Source organism: Pistacia vera, unplaced genomic scaffold (assembly GCF_008641045.1).
Source record: "Pistacia vera cultivar Batoury unplaced genomic scaffold, PisVer_v2 Contig68, whole genome shotgun sequence".
In the NCBI taxonomy this organism is placed as follows: Eukaryota; Viridiplantae; Streptophyta; class Magnoliopsida; order Sapindales; family Anacardiaceae; genus Pistacia; species Pistacia vera.
This window is the reverse complement of record NW_022196534.1, coordinates 209,991-228,063: the sequence shown is the minus strand read 5'-3', so window position 1 is coordinate 228,063 and position 18,073 is coordinate 209,991. Positions and strand designations below refer to the sequence as shown.

The window sequence follows — 18,073 nt, the reverse complement described above, 5'->3', positions numbered from 1 at the left end:
TGATGAGTGAAAATAATAGAGAGAAAAAGAAAGGTGAGACCGAGAGAGAGAGAGAGAGAGAGATCGGGAAAGGAAAGGGGGTTGAGTGTCTAAGAGTGCAAAAGTGAGATTGCAAACAGAGAGAAGAAAAAGATGAGTTTCTACGCAAGAGAGAGTGATGTGAGGGCTGCCCTTGTGACTGAACAACACTTGGTTATGTTTGTTTACAATGAGTCATTTTTATCAGATTCTGATCTTTGCCTAGTGTGGTTGTTTCTCTTTTGCAGGAATTTGATAACGTACTCCTATAGGAGATACCAGATGGATTACCACCCATTCAAAGAATCGAGCATCAAATCAACTTCATTCCTAGCGCATTGATTCCTAATCGACCAACCTATAAAAGAAATCCTGAGGAGATGAAGGAGCTTTAGAGGCAAGTTGAAGACTTGATGAAGAAGGGAGATATACGAGAGAGCATGAGTCCTTGTGTAGTTCCAGTCATACTTGTGCCAAAAAAGGATGGGACGTGAATGATGTGAATTGATTGTCGAGCGGTCAATAAAATCACTGTAAAGTATCGCTATCCAATTCCTAGGTTAGATGATATGTTAGATGAGTTGCATGGATCTTGTTTGTTCTATAAAATTGATCTTAAGAGTGGATATCATTAAAATCGCATGAAATAAGGAGATGAGTGGAAAACTGCTTTTAAAACAAAACATAGTTGATATGAATGGTTAGTTATGCCTTTTGGTTTAACTAACGCACCTAGTTCATTTATGAGACTCATGAATCATGATTTGCGTGCATTCATTGGAAAATTTGTAGTTGTTTACTTTGATGATATCTTAGTGTACAGTAAGAGTCAAGATAAGCATCTAAGACACTTGCGTGATATGTTGAGTCTTTTGAGACGAGAGAAGCTTTATGTTAATCTCAAGAAGTGTTCCTTTTGCACAGACCAGGTTATATTCTTAGGGTTTGTCGTGTCATCTAGAGGTGTTGAGGTGGATGAGGAAAAGGTAAAGGCTATTCGGAAGTGGCCGACACCGACCTCCATCACCCGGGTTAGGAGTTTTCATGGTTTAGCTAGTTTTTATAGGCAATTTGTGAGCGATTTTAGTACACTAGTTGCACCATTGACGGAAGTCATTAAGAAGTCTGTAGGGTTTTAGTGGGGTGAAGAACAAAAGCATGCATTTAGAATGATTAAGGATAAATTGAGTTCTGCGCCTTTACTTGCTTTACCTGATTTTACTAAAGCTTTTAAAATTGAGTGCGATGCATCAGGTATAGGCATTGGAGCTGTTCTTATGCAGGAAAGGAGACCTATAGCGTATTTAAGTGAAAAATTGAATGGAGCGGCCTTAAACTACCCTGCGTATGATAAGGAACTTTACACATTGGTGAGGGCATTGGAAACATGACAACATTACTTGTGGCCCAAATAATTCGTCATCCATACTGATCACGAATCCTTGAAACATTTAAAAGGACAATGTAAGTTAAATCGTAGGCATGCTAAATGGGTCGAATTCATAGAGACATTTTCGTATGTCATCAACTACAAGCAAGGTAAGGAAAATGTAGTTGTCATTGCATTGTCTCGTAGGTATGCTTTAATCTCAACCTTGGAAGCAAAATTATTAGGCTTTGAGCACATTAAGGATTTATATGCTACAGATAATGATTTTGCTACTATTTATGCTGCTTGCGAGAAAACTGCTGTTGATAAGTTCTATAGGCATGATGAGTTCTTATTTAGAGAAAATAGACTGTGTGTGCCTAATATTTCTTTGAGGGAGTTGTTAGTTCGTGAGGCCCATGGGGGTGGTCTTATGAGACATTTTGACATTTAAAAGACTTTAGATGTCTTGCATGAGCATTTCTTGTATTCCCATTTTGGCCTTGCACTTTCACTAAAATTCCATCTATGTCCCTTAGTCAATTACCATAATGCCCTCATTTTTATTGCATTCTCCATGAAATTGTATCTCTTTTCACTCGCCACAATTTCAACTAATTTTGAGTGAAAAGACCATTTTACCCTTAATGAACTTTTAAGGAATTTTCTTCACATTTGTCTAAGGTAACTTCAAAGAAATCCAATGAAAGGTATTAGGGCATAAGTAAAATTACGTACCTTGATGTGAGTGTTACAGATTTGCATCAATCGAAGGAGCCTCCAAACGCTGGTATAGTCTTGATCTTATGATTATATTGTTTATGAAAATGACGTAGATCTGTATAAGGATTGTTGGGCTTTAAGTTTTTGGATAAAAAATGTTTTGTTTTTTCTACTACGTAATTATTTAATGTTATCCCTCTTAAAGATAGTTAAGCCTTAGACGTTCTACGAGTTCTGGTAATTACAAATACAATTTTATTTGGGATTTTTTTTCTTCTAAATAAGTTTAATATTTAGCGTAATGCTAATCTTAAACATAGAGTTTAAGATAAAATAGAACTTTTGATAGACAAGATTACTCATATTGCTTGATGAGTTCAAAACATGATAAAATTTTGAGTCTGACTAATATAAGAGTAAGTGCATATCCATTTTACTCTTATGCTATGATGCAATATGCAATATATTTCAAAATTTCTCTTTTATAGTATGATAGCAGTTCAAAATTTATTTATGTTTCTATGCATAATTATTAGAGTCTCATACCAACTAGACACGCTCAAGCCTCCATCAACAGACATGACCCAACATATGCACTTGATCAAGATGGGTAATCTTGCCTTCAACAAAACCTTATTGGGTGAAGAGTCAAGCTCACCTCATATTCTATCATAGTATCAGACTTAAACTCAATTGAGCTGAGTGCTTAATCAGCGGATGAGGAGTTAGAGCCAATAACTACCTCTATCAACAAGCATGACCCAACATATGGGCTTGACTATGAGAGAGAGTGTTGGAGTCTCACACCGACTAGACACGCTCAAGTGTCTATCAACAGACATGATTCAACATATGAGCTTGACCGAGAGAGGGTAATCTTCCATTCAACAAAGCCTTATTTAGTGAGGAGTCCGACTCACCTCAAATTCAATTAATAATAATAATAAGTAGATAACATGTTTACTCAATTATAATTGAACATGTTGTCGATTATGAGATTCCGAAAACCAAAAGTGAAGGTTGTGTGTCAATATCAAATGTGTTTTGGTAGATAACACATAGTTTGTTTTGTGTGAGAACTTAATGGAATTATTTGGGGGAGGTTACTTGCTTAAATAATGATATTTTAATATATATATATATATATATTCTATATATATTTATAATATATCTAAGTATAATTTACATAACAAATTATAATTCTGATAATCCACAAACAATGTTATTTTTAATTTAATTCTAATTACTCAATTATAAGAAAAGTGATGCTAATTGGCTGCATATGAAGAGGGATGTTGAGCGTATTTGTGACAGGTGTATCCTATGTAAAAAGGTCAAGTCTAGAGTCTCACCCCATGCCTTGTATAGTCCCTTACCAATTCCTAGTGAGCCGTGGGTAGTTATTTCCATGGATTTCATATTAGGATTACCTAGGACGAAAAGAGGCAGGGATTCAATTTTTGTAGTTGTAGATAGGTTTTTGAAAATGGCACATTTCATTCCATGTCATAGAACTGATGATGCAACTAACATCGCCAATTTATTTTTCAGGGAAATAGTGTGCTTACATGAAGTTCCAAGGAGTATCGTGTCGGATCGAGATGCAAAATTCTTAAGCTATTTCTGGAAGGTGTTAGGTACTAAACTTTTATTTTCAACTACTTGTCACTTGCAACGGATGGACAGACTGAGTAGTAAATAAAACATTATCTACATTGTTGCGTGCTATTTTAGAAAAGAATTTGAAATCTTGGAAGGATTGTTTCCCACATGTAGAATTTGCATCTAATAGGGTTGTGCATTCCGCTACAGGTTATTCACCATTTGAAATTGTTTATGGTTTTAACCCTTTAACCCCTTTGGATTTGTTGCCTTTACTTGTTGATGAGCGTTCCAGTTTAGATGGCAAGAGAAAGGCAAAGTTTGTTCGACAACTTCATGAAAAAATAAAGAAAAATATTGAGAAGCGAACCAAACAATACACGAGACAAGCTAACAAGGGGCGAAAGAAAGTGGTATTCCAACCAAGAGATTGGGTATGGGTACATTTACGGAAAGAGAGATTTCCATCTCAGCGGAAATCTAAGTTGCACCCTAGAGGCGATGGTCCATTCCAAGTGCTCGAGTGAATCGGAGATAATGCATACAAGATGGATCTTCTACGTGAGTATAATATAAGTGTCACCTTTAATGTTTTTGACTTAACTTTTTTGATGATGCAGATTTGAGGATGAACCCATTTCAAGAGAGAGGGTATGATGAGGACATGACCGAGCAACCTGTTGTTGTAAAGCTGACACAAGATCCTCTTTACATTCTGGTGGGCCTGATTATGAGGAGTCAAGCTAAGATGCAACGTGTCTTGTCAAGCGTAATTGAAGAACTTGAAGCCAAGAAGCAATGTATGAAGTCGAGTATGTCTTAGAGGGATCCAAAAAGATTATTAACAAGATTGAAGCCCAAGTCCAAGTTTGAGGAATTAAAGACCGATTCTTGTTAGCCCTAATTGGGTCCAAGTTGGCGTCCAAGCCTTTGTTCATGGGGCTTAATAACTGTTGTTTTATGTGGGCTATTTTAAGACTTATTTTGATGTAATGGGCTGGAGCTATTTATTTACTAAAGCCTAAGTATTTTATTATTTTTATTAGTTGGGTTTGGGATAGTTATTAGGGTTAAAACCTATTAATGGGCTGTTAGCCTTATTTTTAATTAGTTAGTTATATATAATTGTTGGATGTTTTGGCCACAAACCTTTTGAGGAGGAATAATTAAATATTTCCTTTTTTTTTTTTTTTTTTTCAAGATTGCATGTTGATATCTAGAACTCATCAAGAATCACTAATTTTTGTGGCATTCTTCCACGAAACTTTTCAATCTAAATCAAACTTGTGGCGTTTCAGATTATCTATACCAAGGTTTTAACGATAGATTCGTTTCGGGTCACGATTCTTCAATTTCGGATTGTTCCTATATATTTACGTTCTTGATCGGCGGGTTTCTTCGCAAATCGAAGGAGATCGCATCACTTGTCTCTATATTTACTTTATAGCAACCATTTACATGAAAAGCGTTATAGGTATATATAACTTAGGAATTTTTGTTGACAAAGAAATAGGGAAAAAGAAATTATGAAAGAGTTTTTAAAATGTTATTAATTTTCAATATCTTTAAAACAATAGTGATAATTTTAGAGATAATATATGGAAGTGTGACTCTTTTTCCATTTCTAGTGTTATGATCACACACATAGACAGGACTTTATTGACCTTAATATATTAGCTATTTACGGATTAAACTGACTTCAACCTTAAACAAAGCCGATAGATTGACTCAAATGGGCGAAACCCCCTTCTAAACTATTTTTAACCCTATACTGTCGTAGTACTAATGCTATATGAGCTCTTAAATTGACCTCATTAACTTTAGCCTAAACTAACATAAGTCAGACTAACACTTAGTTGGATCGGCTAGCGGTAGTGTTGAAGGGATAAGTTGGGCTTGTTATGTGAATACCTAAAATGACTCCAAATAGTGTTAGAGGAATAAGTTGATTTTGTTATGCAGGCTTCTGAACTAACCCCAACCCTAAATTAACTGTAAAGAAACTAACATTACATCATAAACTTTTGGGGGTGATAGTATCAAACATTATAAAAGTGTCACATGATTAGGTAGAGAAAAATGTTTGATCTCTAAACAAATAAAAATGTCTTAAATTTGGACAAACATAATGACTTAATAAACTAATCTATTATATGTAAGATTATTATTATTTTTATGATCGAAAGTATTCAGACTAATTTATGCATACTTCAACTAATCCTTCAAAAACTTTAGAACTACCGACCAGGTAAGAGTTCTAATGACCATCTCTATTAGTAATCGAGGAAGAATTCAAATTATTTTTATCTTTTATTTCTTACCTTATATTATAAGTAATATTATTACGAGAGAGTTTATGTTAGAAAAAAAAAAATCTCACATAAACTATTATAATTTTTGATATTAAAAAATTTATTAGAAGTAAACCTATAGTTAAATCTTTCAACATTGTTACAAATATTATATGCAAAATCAATCAATTATAAAGTTAAGTGTATATCACATACGACTTTAAGTGTATATCACATACGACTTATGTACTATCTTATAATTTGATTTGTTGCATTTGAAATTCTTTATCTTAAATATAACTCAATAAGCAGGATTAAACTTTTAAACTCATATCTATTGCCGCCAATTTTCCCAATCTATGAGACCGCAAAACTTGCTCCACCGCCCATTAACCACCCAAAAGTGCACCCTTGGCTGCCCGATCCTCGACCGCTGCGTCGGCGGCGGCATTCCCTGCAACTCCATTACTGAGCTGGTGGCCGAGAGCGCCTCCGGCAAGACCCAATTCTGCCTCCAACTCTCCCTCTACGCTCAACTCCCTACCTCCCACGGCGGTCTCTCCGCCTCGTCTCTCTACCTCCACACAGAATTCCCTTTCCCCCTTCGCCGGCTCCGCCAACTCAGCGCCACTTTTCGCAATTCCAATTCGGCCCTTCTAGCTAATAATGATCATAACCCCTGTGATCACATATTTGTTCAGAGTGTACATTCTGTGGACCAACTACTCGATGAAATGCCCAAGATAGAATCTTTTATTAAAAATTCAAAGTCTCGACTGCCTATCAGGCTCATTGTGATTGATTCTATTGCGGCTTTGTTTCGATCCGACTTTGAGAACACCCCAGGTGATCTTAAAAAGAGGTCGTCTTTGTTTTTCAAGATATCAGGGAAGTTAAAGGCGATGGCGGTGGGGTTTGGTTTGGCGGTTTTGGTGACCAATCAGGTGGTTGATTTGATTGAGCCCAATGAAGGAATAAATGGGTTGAGGATAGGGAATTTGGGTTGTTTGTATTCTTCAGGAAGGCGGGTTTGTCCTGCTTTGGGGTTAGCTTGGGCTAATTGTGTGAATTCAAGGTTGTTTTTGTTGAGGAATGAAGAGTTTGTTAGTGAAGAGAATGGGACAGTGAATGGTGGTGGGGAAGATTTTGTGTGTAGGAGGGCAAGAAGGCGGCTTTGTGTTGTTTTTGCGCCTCATTTGCCTGATTCATCTTGTGAGTTTGAGATCACAAGAGAAGGGGTTTTTGGAGTTGAGCGATAAGGGTTTGTGTTTTTGCACAAATATTGTCATTTGAAGGTATTGCTGTACAATTTTTTGAATTATGCTTGACTTAATATGGGCTTTTGGTGAAGTAGAGCTCTATGCATTGTAATTATTTTTTCTTTGAATTTTATCCTAATCTTATATATCATGGTGTTACGAAGTGATGCTAATGTTTTGATTAGCTTTTCTTTTCAGATGTAAACTGTTTGATTGTAGATGCTCTATTAGGTTATGGACCTTCATTTTGTATAGATGTAAAAATCGAATTTGATCACTAATTGCCTAATCCCATGTCAGTGGGGAACATTATTGGAAGAAGGTTTATTTTACAAATGCTGTAAAGAACCTAACATCATAAGGTAGTTATGGTATGACAAATAGTTTCTAGTCTTTGGTAGAGAGGGCACTAACTTCCATGTAGTATTTTTGAGTGTCAAATCTCCAAGCTAGGGTGGGTGGTGAAACGTGGAATTCCCTCTGATAGTGTTTACAATTTGCTTCTGTAACCATCATTGGCTCTTGTTTGTGTATACATCAAAGAATTTATGCAATTATATTGCAGTAGTTTATGTTTTAATTGCTATCATACTGAAACTTGCAGGTTATAACAATTCTGACGTTTGAAATGCTATTACATATTGAATCTTGTTTGATAGTTTAACATCTGCCACTTTCTTAGACAACTGATATAAAATATACCCCTTTGACATGATTTTTAACATACTCTTATTTTTATTTGAGCTCTACTTGAACCAAAACTAGCTAGGTTATCCCTTTGGAGTCAAATTGTGTGTATCGTTAGTTAAACATAATTCATATCTTAGTGTGAGGGTAAAATAAAGCAAGACCTTTAAATAAAACAATGTTTAGATTGTAATTTGTTGAGTTTTATTTAAAAATAATACTTAAAAACGATAATTGATCGACAAATGTAATCTTCACTGCTTTCTCAATGCCGCAACGAGTAAGTAATATTCCTGATTGTTTTGTAAAAATAAGTTTGGCAGGACCTCGCTTTTAAATTATAAGTTTACCGATAAATAACATAAGCAAATAACTGAAATTCTCCTACATCAGATTAAATATAAGAAAGGAAACTTGAAAACAATCATACAAAGTAACAAAGAAAACTAGCCTCTTCTTCATTTACGGTTAGCATTGCCATATTTCTCCATTATAGACTGTATGATCTTCTCACATAAGAATTTCTTATGCAGGAATTCAGATAGAGATGGAGCAGCTTGGATGTGCATATCAGAACCTTTTTCAGAAGCTTCCCAAGCATATTGAGTTTCTTCAACTCCAATGCTTGCCCCTTCATTCTATATTTATTATCTCCTCCATAGATCAACATTAGGCAGCGGATCTTCACGCATAGACCGACTCTTCTTCGGATCATGATAAACCGAATCTACATCAAGAGTCAGCATGTCGGTACTTCACTGTATCCTTCCGAATACGGAAATTCCTCACCATTCCTGACTTCCTATACTTCCGCCATTAGTAGTACAACGAACACACTTCATATGCTTGCTCTCATTGACCTTCAGATCAGCATCTTCATCATCCTCCTTTCCATTCTTCAAACAGTTTATCGCATCTAATTTTTGAAGCTGCTGGTCTTTAGGGTACTTCCCTCTAGCCTCATCCCTAGCTTTGTATAGCTGAACAACACGAGTGTAGATCGCTGAGGTCTCGTTTGACATTGTAATCAAGCTCAAAATGCTCAATGTAATCATCAGCTGCAATGTTCATGTTTGTGAATTTTGCTTCTTTTTCTCTCGGCCTCTTAAAGCACAACTTAGTAGTATGTGTAATTGCACCACATTTTTCACAAGCGCCCTTCCTGTACTTGGGAGCTTGAAATTTTTTTACACCTTTGTGATACAATGATTTAGATCGAGTGTATTTTGGTTGCTGTTTCTTTTGGTGATTCAAGGTGGGTGACGATGATGATCCATCAGCGTTAAATAATTTGGAATGTGGGGATTAACTGAATCCATCTGGGGTTGACTGAAATTTTGAATCAATTGATGGAATTAAAAAAAAAAAAAATTGATTTTCCACTATTGATATTCAAACATACCTAATACCAAAAAGGACAAGGAAATGGGTAGCAGTAAACTACTAAAATTGAAAAATATTAAGCTAAGACAAATAATGAAGACGTAATTACTAGTAGTAAAGGGACGTTTCAGGACAAGGAAATCAAAACTATGTGTTTAATCGTTATGAGTATTTTTGGTAGTTTCCTGCTATGGATTTCCTTGTCCTTTTAGGTACCCCTTTACTAATAGTATTAGGTATGTTTGAATATAAATAGTGGAAAATCAATATTTTTTTCATTCCATCAATCGATTCAAAATTTCTGTCAAGCCGAGATGGATTCAGTTAATCCCCACATTCCAAATTATTTGTCCACTGCCCCTTGGTATATTAAGGCTGAGGGAGAGGGATCATCATCACCCTCCTAAAATCATCAAAAGAAACAGAAACCAAACTACACTAAACCTGTGATAAATCAGAGACGTGTAAAAATATATCAAGCTCCTAAATACAGGAAAGGGGCTTGCGAAAATTGTGGCGCAATTACACAGACTACTAAGTGGTGCTTGGAGAGGCCGAGAGAAAAACGAGCCAAATTCACAAACATGAACATTGCAGCCGATGAAAACAGTAAGAATTTTGAACTGGATTACGATGGCAAACGAGACCAATGGAATGGTTTCGATACAGCAGCGACATATGCTCGTGTTGTTCAGAGATACGAAGCTAGGGATGAGGCTAGAAGGAAGTATCTGAAAGACCAGCAGCTTAAAAAATTAGATGAAAATGCTGATATGAAGATAAACGAGAGCAAACTTATGGAGTTTGCAAAAGTTAAGAAGTGTGTTCGTTGTACTACTGATGGCGGAAGCACAGGAACGGTGAGGAATTTACGTATTGGGGAGGACACAGCAAAGTACCTTCTGAATCTTGATTTAAATTCGGCTTATTATGATCCGAAGAGTCGGTCTATGCGTGAAGATCCGCTGCTTGATGCTGATCCGGATGAAAATTTCTATGAAGGGGATAATAAATATAGAATGGAGGGTCAAGCTTTCGAGTTAAAGAAACTCAATATTCATGCTTGGAAAGCTTTTATGCAAATTCAAGCTGCTCCATCTAAATCTGAATTCCTGCATAAGAAATTCTTATGTGAGAAGGAGAAGATCAAACAGTCCATAATGGAGAAATATGGCAATGCTAGCTGCAAATGAAGAAGAGGATATTTTTTTTGTATAATTATTTTCATGTCTCCGTTTTTGTCTCTGATGTTATGTTTTAAACTTTTCTAGTAAGCCCGAGAATTTAATTTATTTTGTTTATTTTCACATGAGCATAACCTCCTGAGACCGTCGATGGAGGCCTAATACCCTTTTTGGTATCAGAGCCATGCGAGTTTTCCGATCCCGGATCACCACAATACCACTTATACCTATGAAGAATTGTAGGTAAGCTTCCATACTCCCAGTATATTGGCTGGAAACCCGACAGTGCAGGCCTATCGGGTAGAAGGTGACTTTTCGTGTCACTCCCTCTGTGGTATAAGAATGCCATGTACTGTTTTTGATAGTATGAAGCTTAGCTGTGCCCAAACCACAGCAAGGTACTTTAACTGGGTTTTGTTCTTAAATGTTTTGGTCTCAAACTATTATTGCCACTTGAAGTTGAACTGCACATTTGAGAGGTTGAATCTAAAAAATCTTATCCTTATTTTGTAACAATCGCATCCCTAAAGTATGGGCTTGGCAGGTGGGTTAATAGCCACATGGGCTTCCTGCTCTTACAAGCCGGTTTTTAAGAGTAAGTTCTACCTATTTGTGTTGTTACAATCCTATCCTTTGTGAAAGAATTAAGCACATAGAGGTAGATTGGAATGCATATGCTGATCACATTACATCATGTTGATTTCAAGTAGCGAATATGGGAGATTATGTGTACTGCCAAATTAACTAGCAAAACTCAATAAATAACTCTCAATATTTTTATAAACTCTTTGTATTCGTATATTGTCAAATCTATTTTCTTGAATAATAAATTTTTTAATCTTTATCAAGACATTTTGAATCAGTTCATAAATATATGTACAGTATTACTGTAATTTTATAAATTATATGATAATTAATTAAGCTCTCAGTTTGGATTTGATTCATGGATAGGACGTGTATATCGTGAATGTACATTGTGACATGATTTTTATGCATTTTCAACTATCAGTTGTTTATGCATTTTTATATTGTATATATTACACCTAATCTTAATCATAAATCATCAGGGAAAAAGTTTATAATCGCATATTTCTAAATATCATCCATATACTTCATTAATTGTCTTACAAAATTTTGTTTCAAGTTTCCTAAAGCATATTAAATTTATAACATTAGACATCTAAATCACTCTAATCACTTAGATACTGGAGGAAATTAAATTTACACTATTTCTTGGGAGACAGCTTGGAAAGCTGTGAAATTTGCTAGTGTTATTGGAAATAGAATCTACCGCCATTTATTTGTAATATAATAGTATAATTGAAATAGATTTTTTTTTTTTCATTATAATTAATTCATATTATATCATATCCCATTGGTGGCCTCACTATGCAGATTGTTGTTTATTTGAAATAGAAATATATCTAAGAGCTTTAGTTATCGCTCGGTCATCCAATGAAAATGAATTAATTCTGTGAATTTTTCCCAAAAGCAAATATGAAGCGTGCTAGAAGCAAGTTATTGCCCTCTCCTAAACAGTTTCACTTTCACCGCCTTCTACAACAGAGAATAGTCAAGATTAGTAAAGGCATACCAAAAAGGACAAGGAAATGAATAGCAGTAAACTACTAAAATGAAAAATATTAAGCTAAGGCAAATAACCAATACGTAATTACTAGTAGTAAAGAAATCGAAACTCTGTGTTTAATCGATATGAGTATTTTCTGGCTAGCTAAAACTCATTTTTAACGAGGAAAATTTGATCGCTAATATTTGACTATTTATCGTAGTACCCTTGGTGTGTTTATTATTAATGTTTTCTTGTTTTTTTGGTTGTGTTTTATTTTTTGTATTTTTCATATTCATTATTTATGTGGGTTTATGATTTTTGGAGATGAATATGTTTATCATTTTTTTGTATTGCGTTTTGGAAGGGAATTGAAAAGCTTTGGAGGTGTTGTCTGAATTTGATTGATTTTTTTATGAATTGTTCAAAATTTTGTTATAAGGATAATACTACACATACAACTCAATCTCATAAATTTTCTCTCACAATTTCGACGTGACAACTCACAAATGAATTTCACTGCTCGTTATAGGTCTCACTTATTTAATTACGAACTGACACGTCAAGATATGATGAGAGAAAGTTTGTAAGATGAGTTGTAAGCCAATCTTTATCCTTATTATAAAGGTGGATGAACTATAATTTGTCATTACATTTGGTACTTTCATAATTTTTTATAATATAGTACTTATAATAATGATGGTCAAAAATTGATCAAATGTAAATTTATATGGACAACACTAACGTTAAGAAATCAAAAATTAATATTTAAATAATACTATTTGTACAAACTCTTTACTATGAACTTATGTGTATAAAATGAACGATGAATACACATAAAAAATTAACTCATTAAAAACAATAAATTAAATAAATGATGTGTCAATTAAAGAGTGCAAAAAAGTCTATATACAAAGAGTTTGTGTACAAATGTCAAACACTTTTTAATTAAATAATGACAATAAATTAAATAATATTCATAACCTAATACTACATTGGAGTGTAGTGGTAATAATTTGTAAAAATTTTCCAAGAAAGAAAACATGTACATTAGATTTTCTGTTTGGTCACAAGACTTTTTGAAAAAGAATAAGAAAAGGAGAGATAATTAATCTGCTCTTAGTTTGGTTTTGATTCATGGATAGTGAATGTACATTGTGACATGATTTTTATGCATTTTTATATTGTATATATTACACCTAATCTTAATCATAAATCATAAGAGAAAAAGTTTATAATCACATTTTTCTAAATATCATCCATATAATACTTCATTAATTGTCTTATTAAATTTTGTTTCAAGTTTCATAAAGCATATTAAATTTATAACATTAGACATCTAAATCACTCTAATCACTTAGATACTGGAGGAAATTAAATTTACACTATTTATTGGGAGACTGAGCCTAAGGCCACCTTACTCTATTCCCCATTGATCTCCATTGTGGTGGTTATTCCCAAAACATTTAATAAAAATTTAAAAAAAGGGGCATAAAATGAAAAAAAATCCAATTACCAAAACACCAACATGACATGACACCATTAATGGGACTGCCCAAGAAAACCATACATCCAATGAACTCATGCTACAATACTAGCTCATTCATGTAAGTTTTTTTTTCTTTTCCTTCTTCTTTTTTTTTCCTCGATTTTTTTATTTTTTAAATTTGGTTTTTTTTGGGAACTTTGTATCTGACTCACAAGACTCAAGAGAAATCAGCTTGCCCAATAAATCGAGGAAAATATTGATAGAATCAATATTCAATTCCATGTTGTAGTCATATTATTCATGAATAGATAATTAATTTGACACATCATAAATTTTAGTTATACTTACATTTATATCAATCCTAAGCTTGCCCAATAAATCCGTTCTTTATCAAACAATATCAAGCTAGAAAATAAACAAGACTGCTCCAATCCAGTGATATTTCTCTTAATGAAAGGATAATTTTTTTCTTAATCATAATATTCATGAATTAGTAATTAATTGAAAGGAAGGATAAGTATTGGGACCGTATTTTCCTGTATATTCATTTTTTTTTAAGTTAAAAAAATAGTTAAGATCATGGGAATTAAACTAATTAATCGTATATGGTATTAGAAACTCCTGCCAGTCATGATTTTCTCTTGTAATTGCAATGAGACAATTGTATTATGAATTATGTTGTTTTTTATTTTTCCCCTTAACAAACAGTCGACATCATATATAGAATGATACAAGGACAAATATAATGGTCTTACCTTTCAACTGCCTCCATCAGGAAACCTTTCTGGACCAAGAACCTCTCATGGTCTGATTTTTACCCGAGCAAAATACAAATTCATGATTGGTGGTTCATAAAAAATATAATAAAACAAAACAAATCATAACCATATATTATCATTTATGTACTAATTCAACTTTTCTTGGCAATCTCCGATCTCTTGAATAACATGAAAATAATAATTTAATGTGTGTGTGTGTGTTTTTTTTTAAATTAATATTGCCTAAATAAAAAAGTTCTTAATTTTATATATTACTAATCCGTATATTAATTATGGTATCTGTAAACTTAAACAGTGTTATGGCCTTTTGAAGTTGGCTATCAAATGAACTTTTGTTAAATGATTAACGTGTCACAAGTTTGCTACCTCTCATTTTTGAGTCATGTAGATGTTATATGTCATGATTTTCAAATTTAAATAATGTAATTGATTCTTGAAACATGATTTTTTTAGTCTAATTTTTCATTTTAATTATAACATGATAAACACAAATTCCTTATTACCACCACATTTGGTTTATTAATCTTTAAAATTTTCATTTTTTGTGAAGGATTTTAAATTTATTCATATAATTATTCAAATCATCTATAGATATGGGAGGAAATTAAATTTCAAACATTTACATTACCTCCATGCTTATTTAATTGTTTGAATTAACTAACAAAATTTTCCTCTAAGTTTAGAAAATAACAAAGAAATCCCTTATTATTAAAAAACCGTTAATAAGATAAAGGGGTAAAATTGTAACTTTGGTCTTATTAGAAACTGCTGAGGTAAAATAGTGACCCTAGTCTCATAAAAAATGTTTTGTAAACGGAGTTATGGCAAAAGAAGTACCTATGATAAAGCTTTAAAACTTTGAGGATCAATTAATAGCATAAAGGGGTATCAGTAATGTATTTTCCAAACTTTGAAGACCTTTTTGATAAAAAGCGCAAAACTTGTCATCCTGCTGTTATCTACCCTAAAACATTATCAGTCTAATGTCCAGCGTTTAGATTGATAACCAAACGTTTGTTTCTTCTAAACTTATTGTGATTTATATTACAGACTTGAGTGCTGCAACCCTAATTATGGAGTAACACAAGAATCTATCACATTGTGCAGCTTCCGTCGTGCAATTTGAAGTGTACAAGAAGAATAAAATTAAAACTAGTCACACAGAGTGGAGATACAGTTACAATAACTTGAAGCAAGTATTATCAAACAGAAACTTGTGATACCCTGCAATATTCAGCTTTCTAAGCAATGCGCAGAATACAAACAACTGCAAATGAAAGCAGTTCACAAAATTCGGAAAATGGCACACTCAGTTTTACTTCATCATAATTATTGTTAAAAGGAAATTTCGAAGAGACCTCACATGAATTTCCTATATGGCCTGCCCGCATCTTCATCTTGCATATGCTGTCACATAGTTAACAAAATGTCAGGAGAATTAATAATCAAAAAACAAAAAATGATCCTATCAGAATTTTCATATATCATGGTGTATGTCACTAAATCTATGCCAACAAGTTAAAGCAAATTATATGTCTATCATAATATTCATTTACATGACATAATTAAACAGATGTCCTGCATATCATGTCCAAATGAGTACTCACTCCTCGCTCTTAGATTTCTGGGAAAAGGGAAAAAAGAAAACACCATTTTAAGGATTCCTACTTTCTAAAATCAACACAATTAGTTGCTAAATCCAGTAAAAGTTCTCTAATTTGAAATTTATACTTGAAATGATTAAGTTCCCTTTCTAGTGATTGAAGAATCATATAATGACAAAAATGAGCCTCGTCCTAATTTTACTTGGATAAAATGAGGAAGAGAGAGAACAAAAATTAATGAATATTTTTTAATACGCAGATATCCCCGAGCCTTCTAACAAATTGGCTCTAAATTGGGAAAATGCTGGAACTGATTAACTTTGTGTGGTCGTGATACTTGTGGGATGGCAGTAGGGATAGAGCAGAAGATGGGTATTAAGATGGGGCTGGTGAGGATCAGGGAATGCACACCTAGCCTGCCAGTTGCAAAAATATGAATACAAACACAAGAGCACGACAGATGATAAATTAGTCAAAAAGAAACAATTATCATGTGGTAGAACTTAGAAAACAAACCAATTTCATAGCTATCTTTACGTTATACTAGAAAAAGCTTTAAACAAGCATAAAATGTAACCTAAACTCTTCCATTCATTTTCTAAACACCAAACCTTCCCTCCCCCTTCTAATCCCAAACCCCAGCTTGGGCATTAATTGATGAGACGTTCATTTGCTTGCTAGGACAAAAGAAATACAATAAACATCCTTCACATATTTGTTAACTAACTAAACCTGCCCAATAAATTTTAAAGAACCAAGCCAACATGAATCTGATTTACTTGTAGTGCCTTTACTAACTATTTAATCATGAACAACAATTTAAATTAGCATTTCTTACCCCATTCATACTCCAATACTATGGCATACAAATACTACATGGAAATGGTTCTCTCCTCCACACTACTATACTTGGTTGCACAAATAAATCAACGGATAACCTCATTCATACCCTAAACTATTGCCTAAACGGAATGATACAAATTTAGTAACCAAAAAAAATTTAAGAGGCACTAGGAAGTGTACCTACAAGAGACTGTCTTTTTTTTCTCACAGCTTTTTGCTCTTTTTGATCTCTTTAACCAAAAATACTGAATCAGCCCTCCCCAAGTCAACCACCACAACAACACTCTTTTTTACCCCTCTCTCAAATTCTATTCTACCACCCACAATTACTCATATTCGGTTATGCAACAAAAATCCCTTAACCATTTTTTTCTTTTGATACCCAAAAATCCCTCAGTCTCTCCTACATATTCACCGTTCTCCACACTCTAAACTAGGTCCACCAACCTTGATAACCAGGAAACTTGTACAACATAATATCCCAAGTAGGTGGTCTCAAACGGATTTAAAACGGACTTAAAACTAATTTAAACCCTGAACCTCAAGTCAAAACCAAAGGCTTTTGCCACTAAGCCCAGCCCTTGGGATTGCCCCACTCATGTTAATGCTACCAAGCTTAGTGCCTCATGTCACTGAATCTCCTCCGTAGTAACAGTTTCATCATATTGTGTGGACACATAACGGCACCATAGCTCTCGAAGAGCATGTCATCTGAGTTTCAATAAGAACGTTAAGTGTTTGATGAATTGCTTTAAAGAGATAGATTCCTAAATAACATTGATATAGGGTTTTGTAATAGAGCTCAATTTAATCATCAACCACACCCATTTGATTATCAAAGAGATCAGCGCTGAATTATTGTTATAGCTAATTAGAAGGATCTATAAAGAAACTTACGAATTCTTTGACGATGCCCTTGTAAATGAAGACGGGGAGAGCGATGCCAAAGAGGCCGACGAGAGCCAAGTTACGTCGGGTCCACCTGAAATTGTGCTCTAGATTCTCACGCGCCGCACCCCACTCCTCTATGAACCTGTTCTTGTTTGTCTCCATCCCTCCCCCCATTGTTGCTGTCGCTCTTTCTCTCTCTTCGCAGTACTCCACTTTGGTCGATCTGCTCTCTTTTCAGCTGTGGTTGAAACTTTGATGTTAATGAAAGGCCCACTGTTTGGCTATGAGAACTAGCGTATTCCTGATCAAATTAATTAATACCACACACCCCTAATGTTTTAGTCAAATAAGTCAACTCTACTTATATTTATAAACTATCAACCA

At 34.1% G+C, this 18,073-nt stretch overlaps 2 protein-coding genes and 2 pseudogenes across 2 annotated transcripts; 2 read left to right on the top strand and 2 right to left on the bottom strand.

Moving 5' to 3' along the window:
* Positions 1-6,318: 6,318 nt before the first annotated feature.
* On the top strand, positions 6,319-9,207 carry LOC116113517 (DNA repair protein XRCC3 homolog). The gene is made up of 2 exons (XM_031399670.1): positions 6,319-7,298; positions 8,483-9,207. Exon 1 carries the CDS (start codon positions 6,363-6,365, stop codon positions 7,260-7,262), a length of 900 nt encoding a protein of 299 aa, XP_031255530.1. The 5' UTR covers positions 6,319-6,362; the 3' UTR covers positions 7,263-7,298; positions 8,483-9,207.
* LOC116113473 lies at positions 8,408-9,233 on the bottom strand (annotated as a pseudogene).
* Positions 9,234-9,646: 413 nt separating this feature from the next.
* LOC116113472 lies at positions 9,647-10,600 on the top strand (annotated as a pseudogene).
* Positions 10,601-15,422: 4,822 nt separating this feature from the next.
* Positions 15,423-17,959, bottom strand: LOC116113508. Its single transcript, XM_031399660.1, has 2 exons — positions 17,696-17,959; positions 15,423-15,758 (listed from the first exon to the last, which is right to left on the bottom strand). Exons 1-2 carry the CDS (start codon positions 17,861-17,863, stop codon positions 15,711-15,713), a joined length of 216 nt encoding a protein of 71 aa, XP_031255520.1. The 5' UTR covers positions 17,864-17,959; the 3' UTR covers positions 15,423-15,710.
* Between the last annotated feature and the right edge of the window lie 114 nt (positions 17,960-18,073).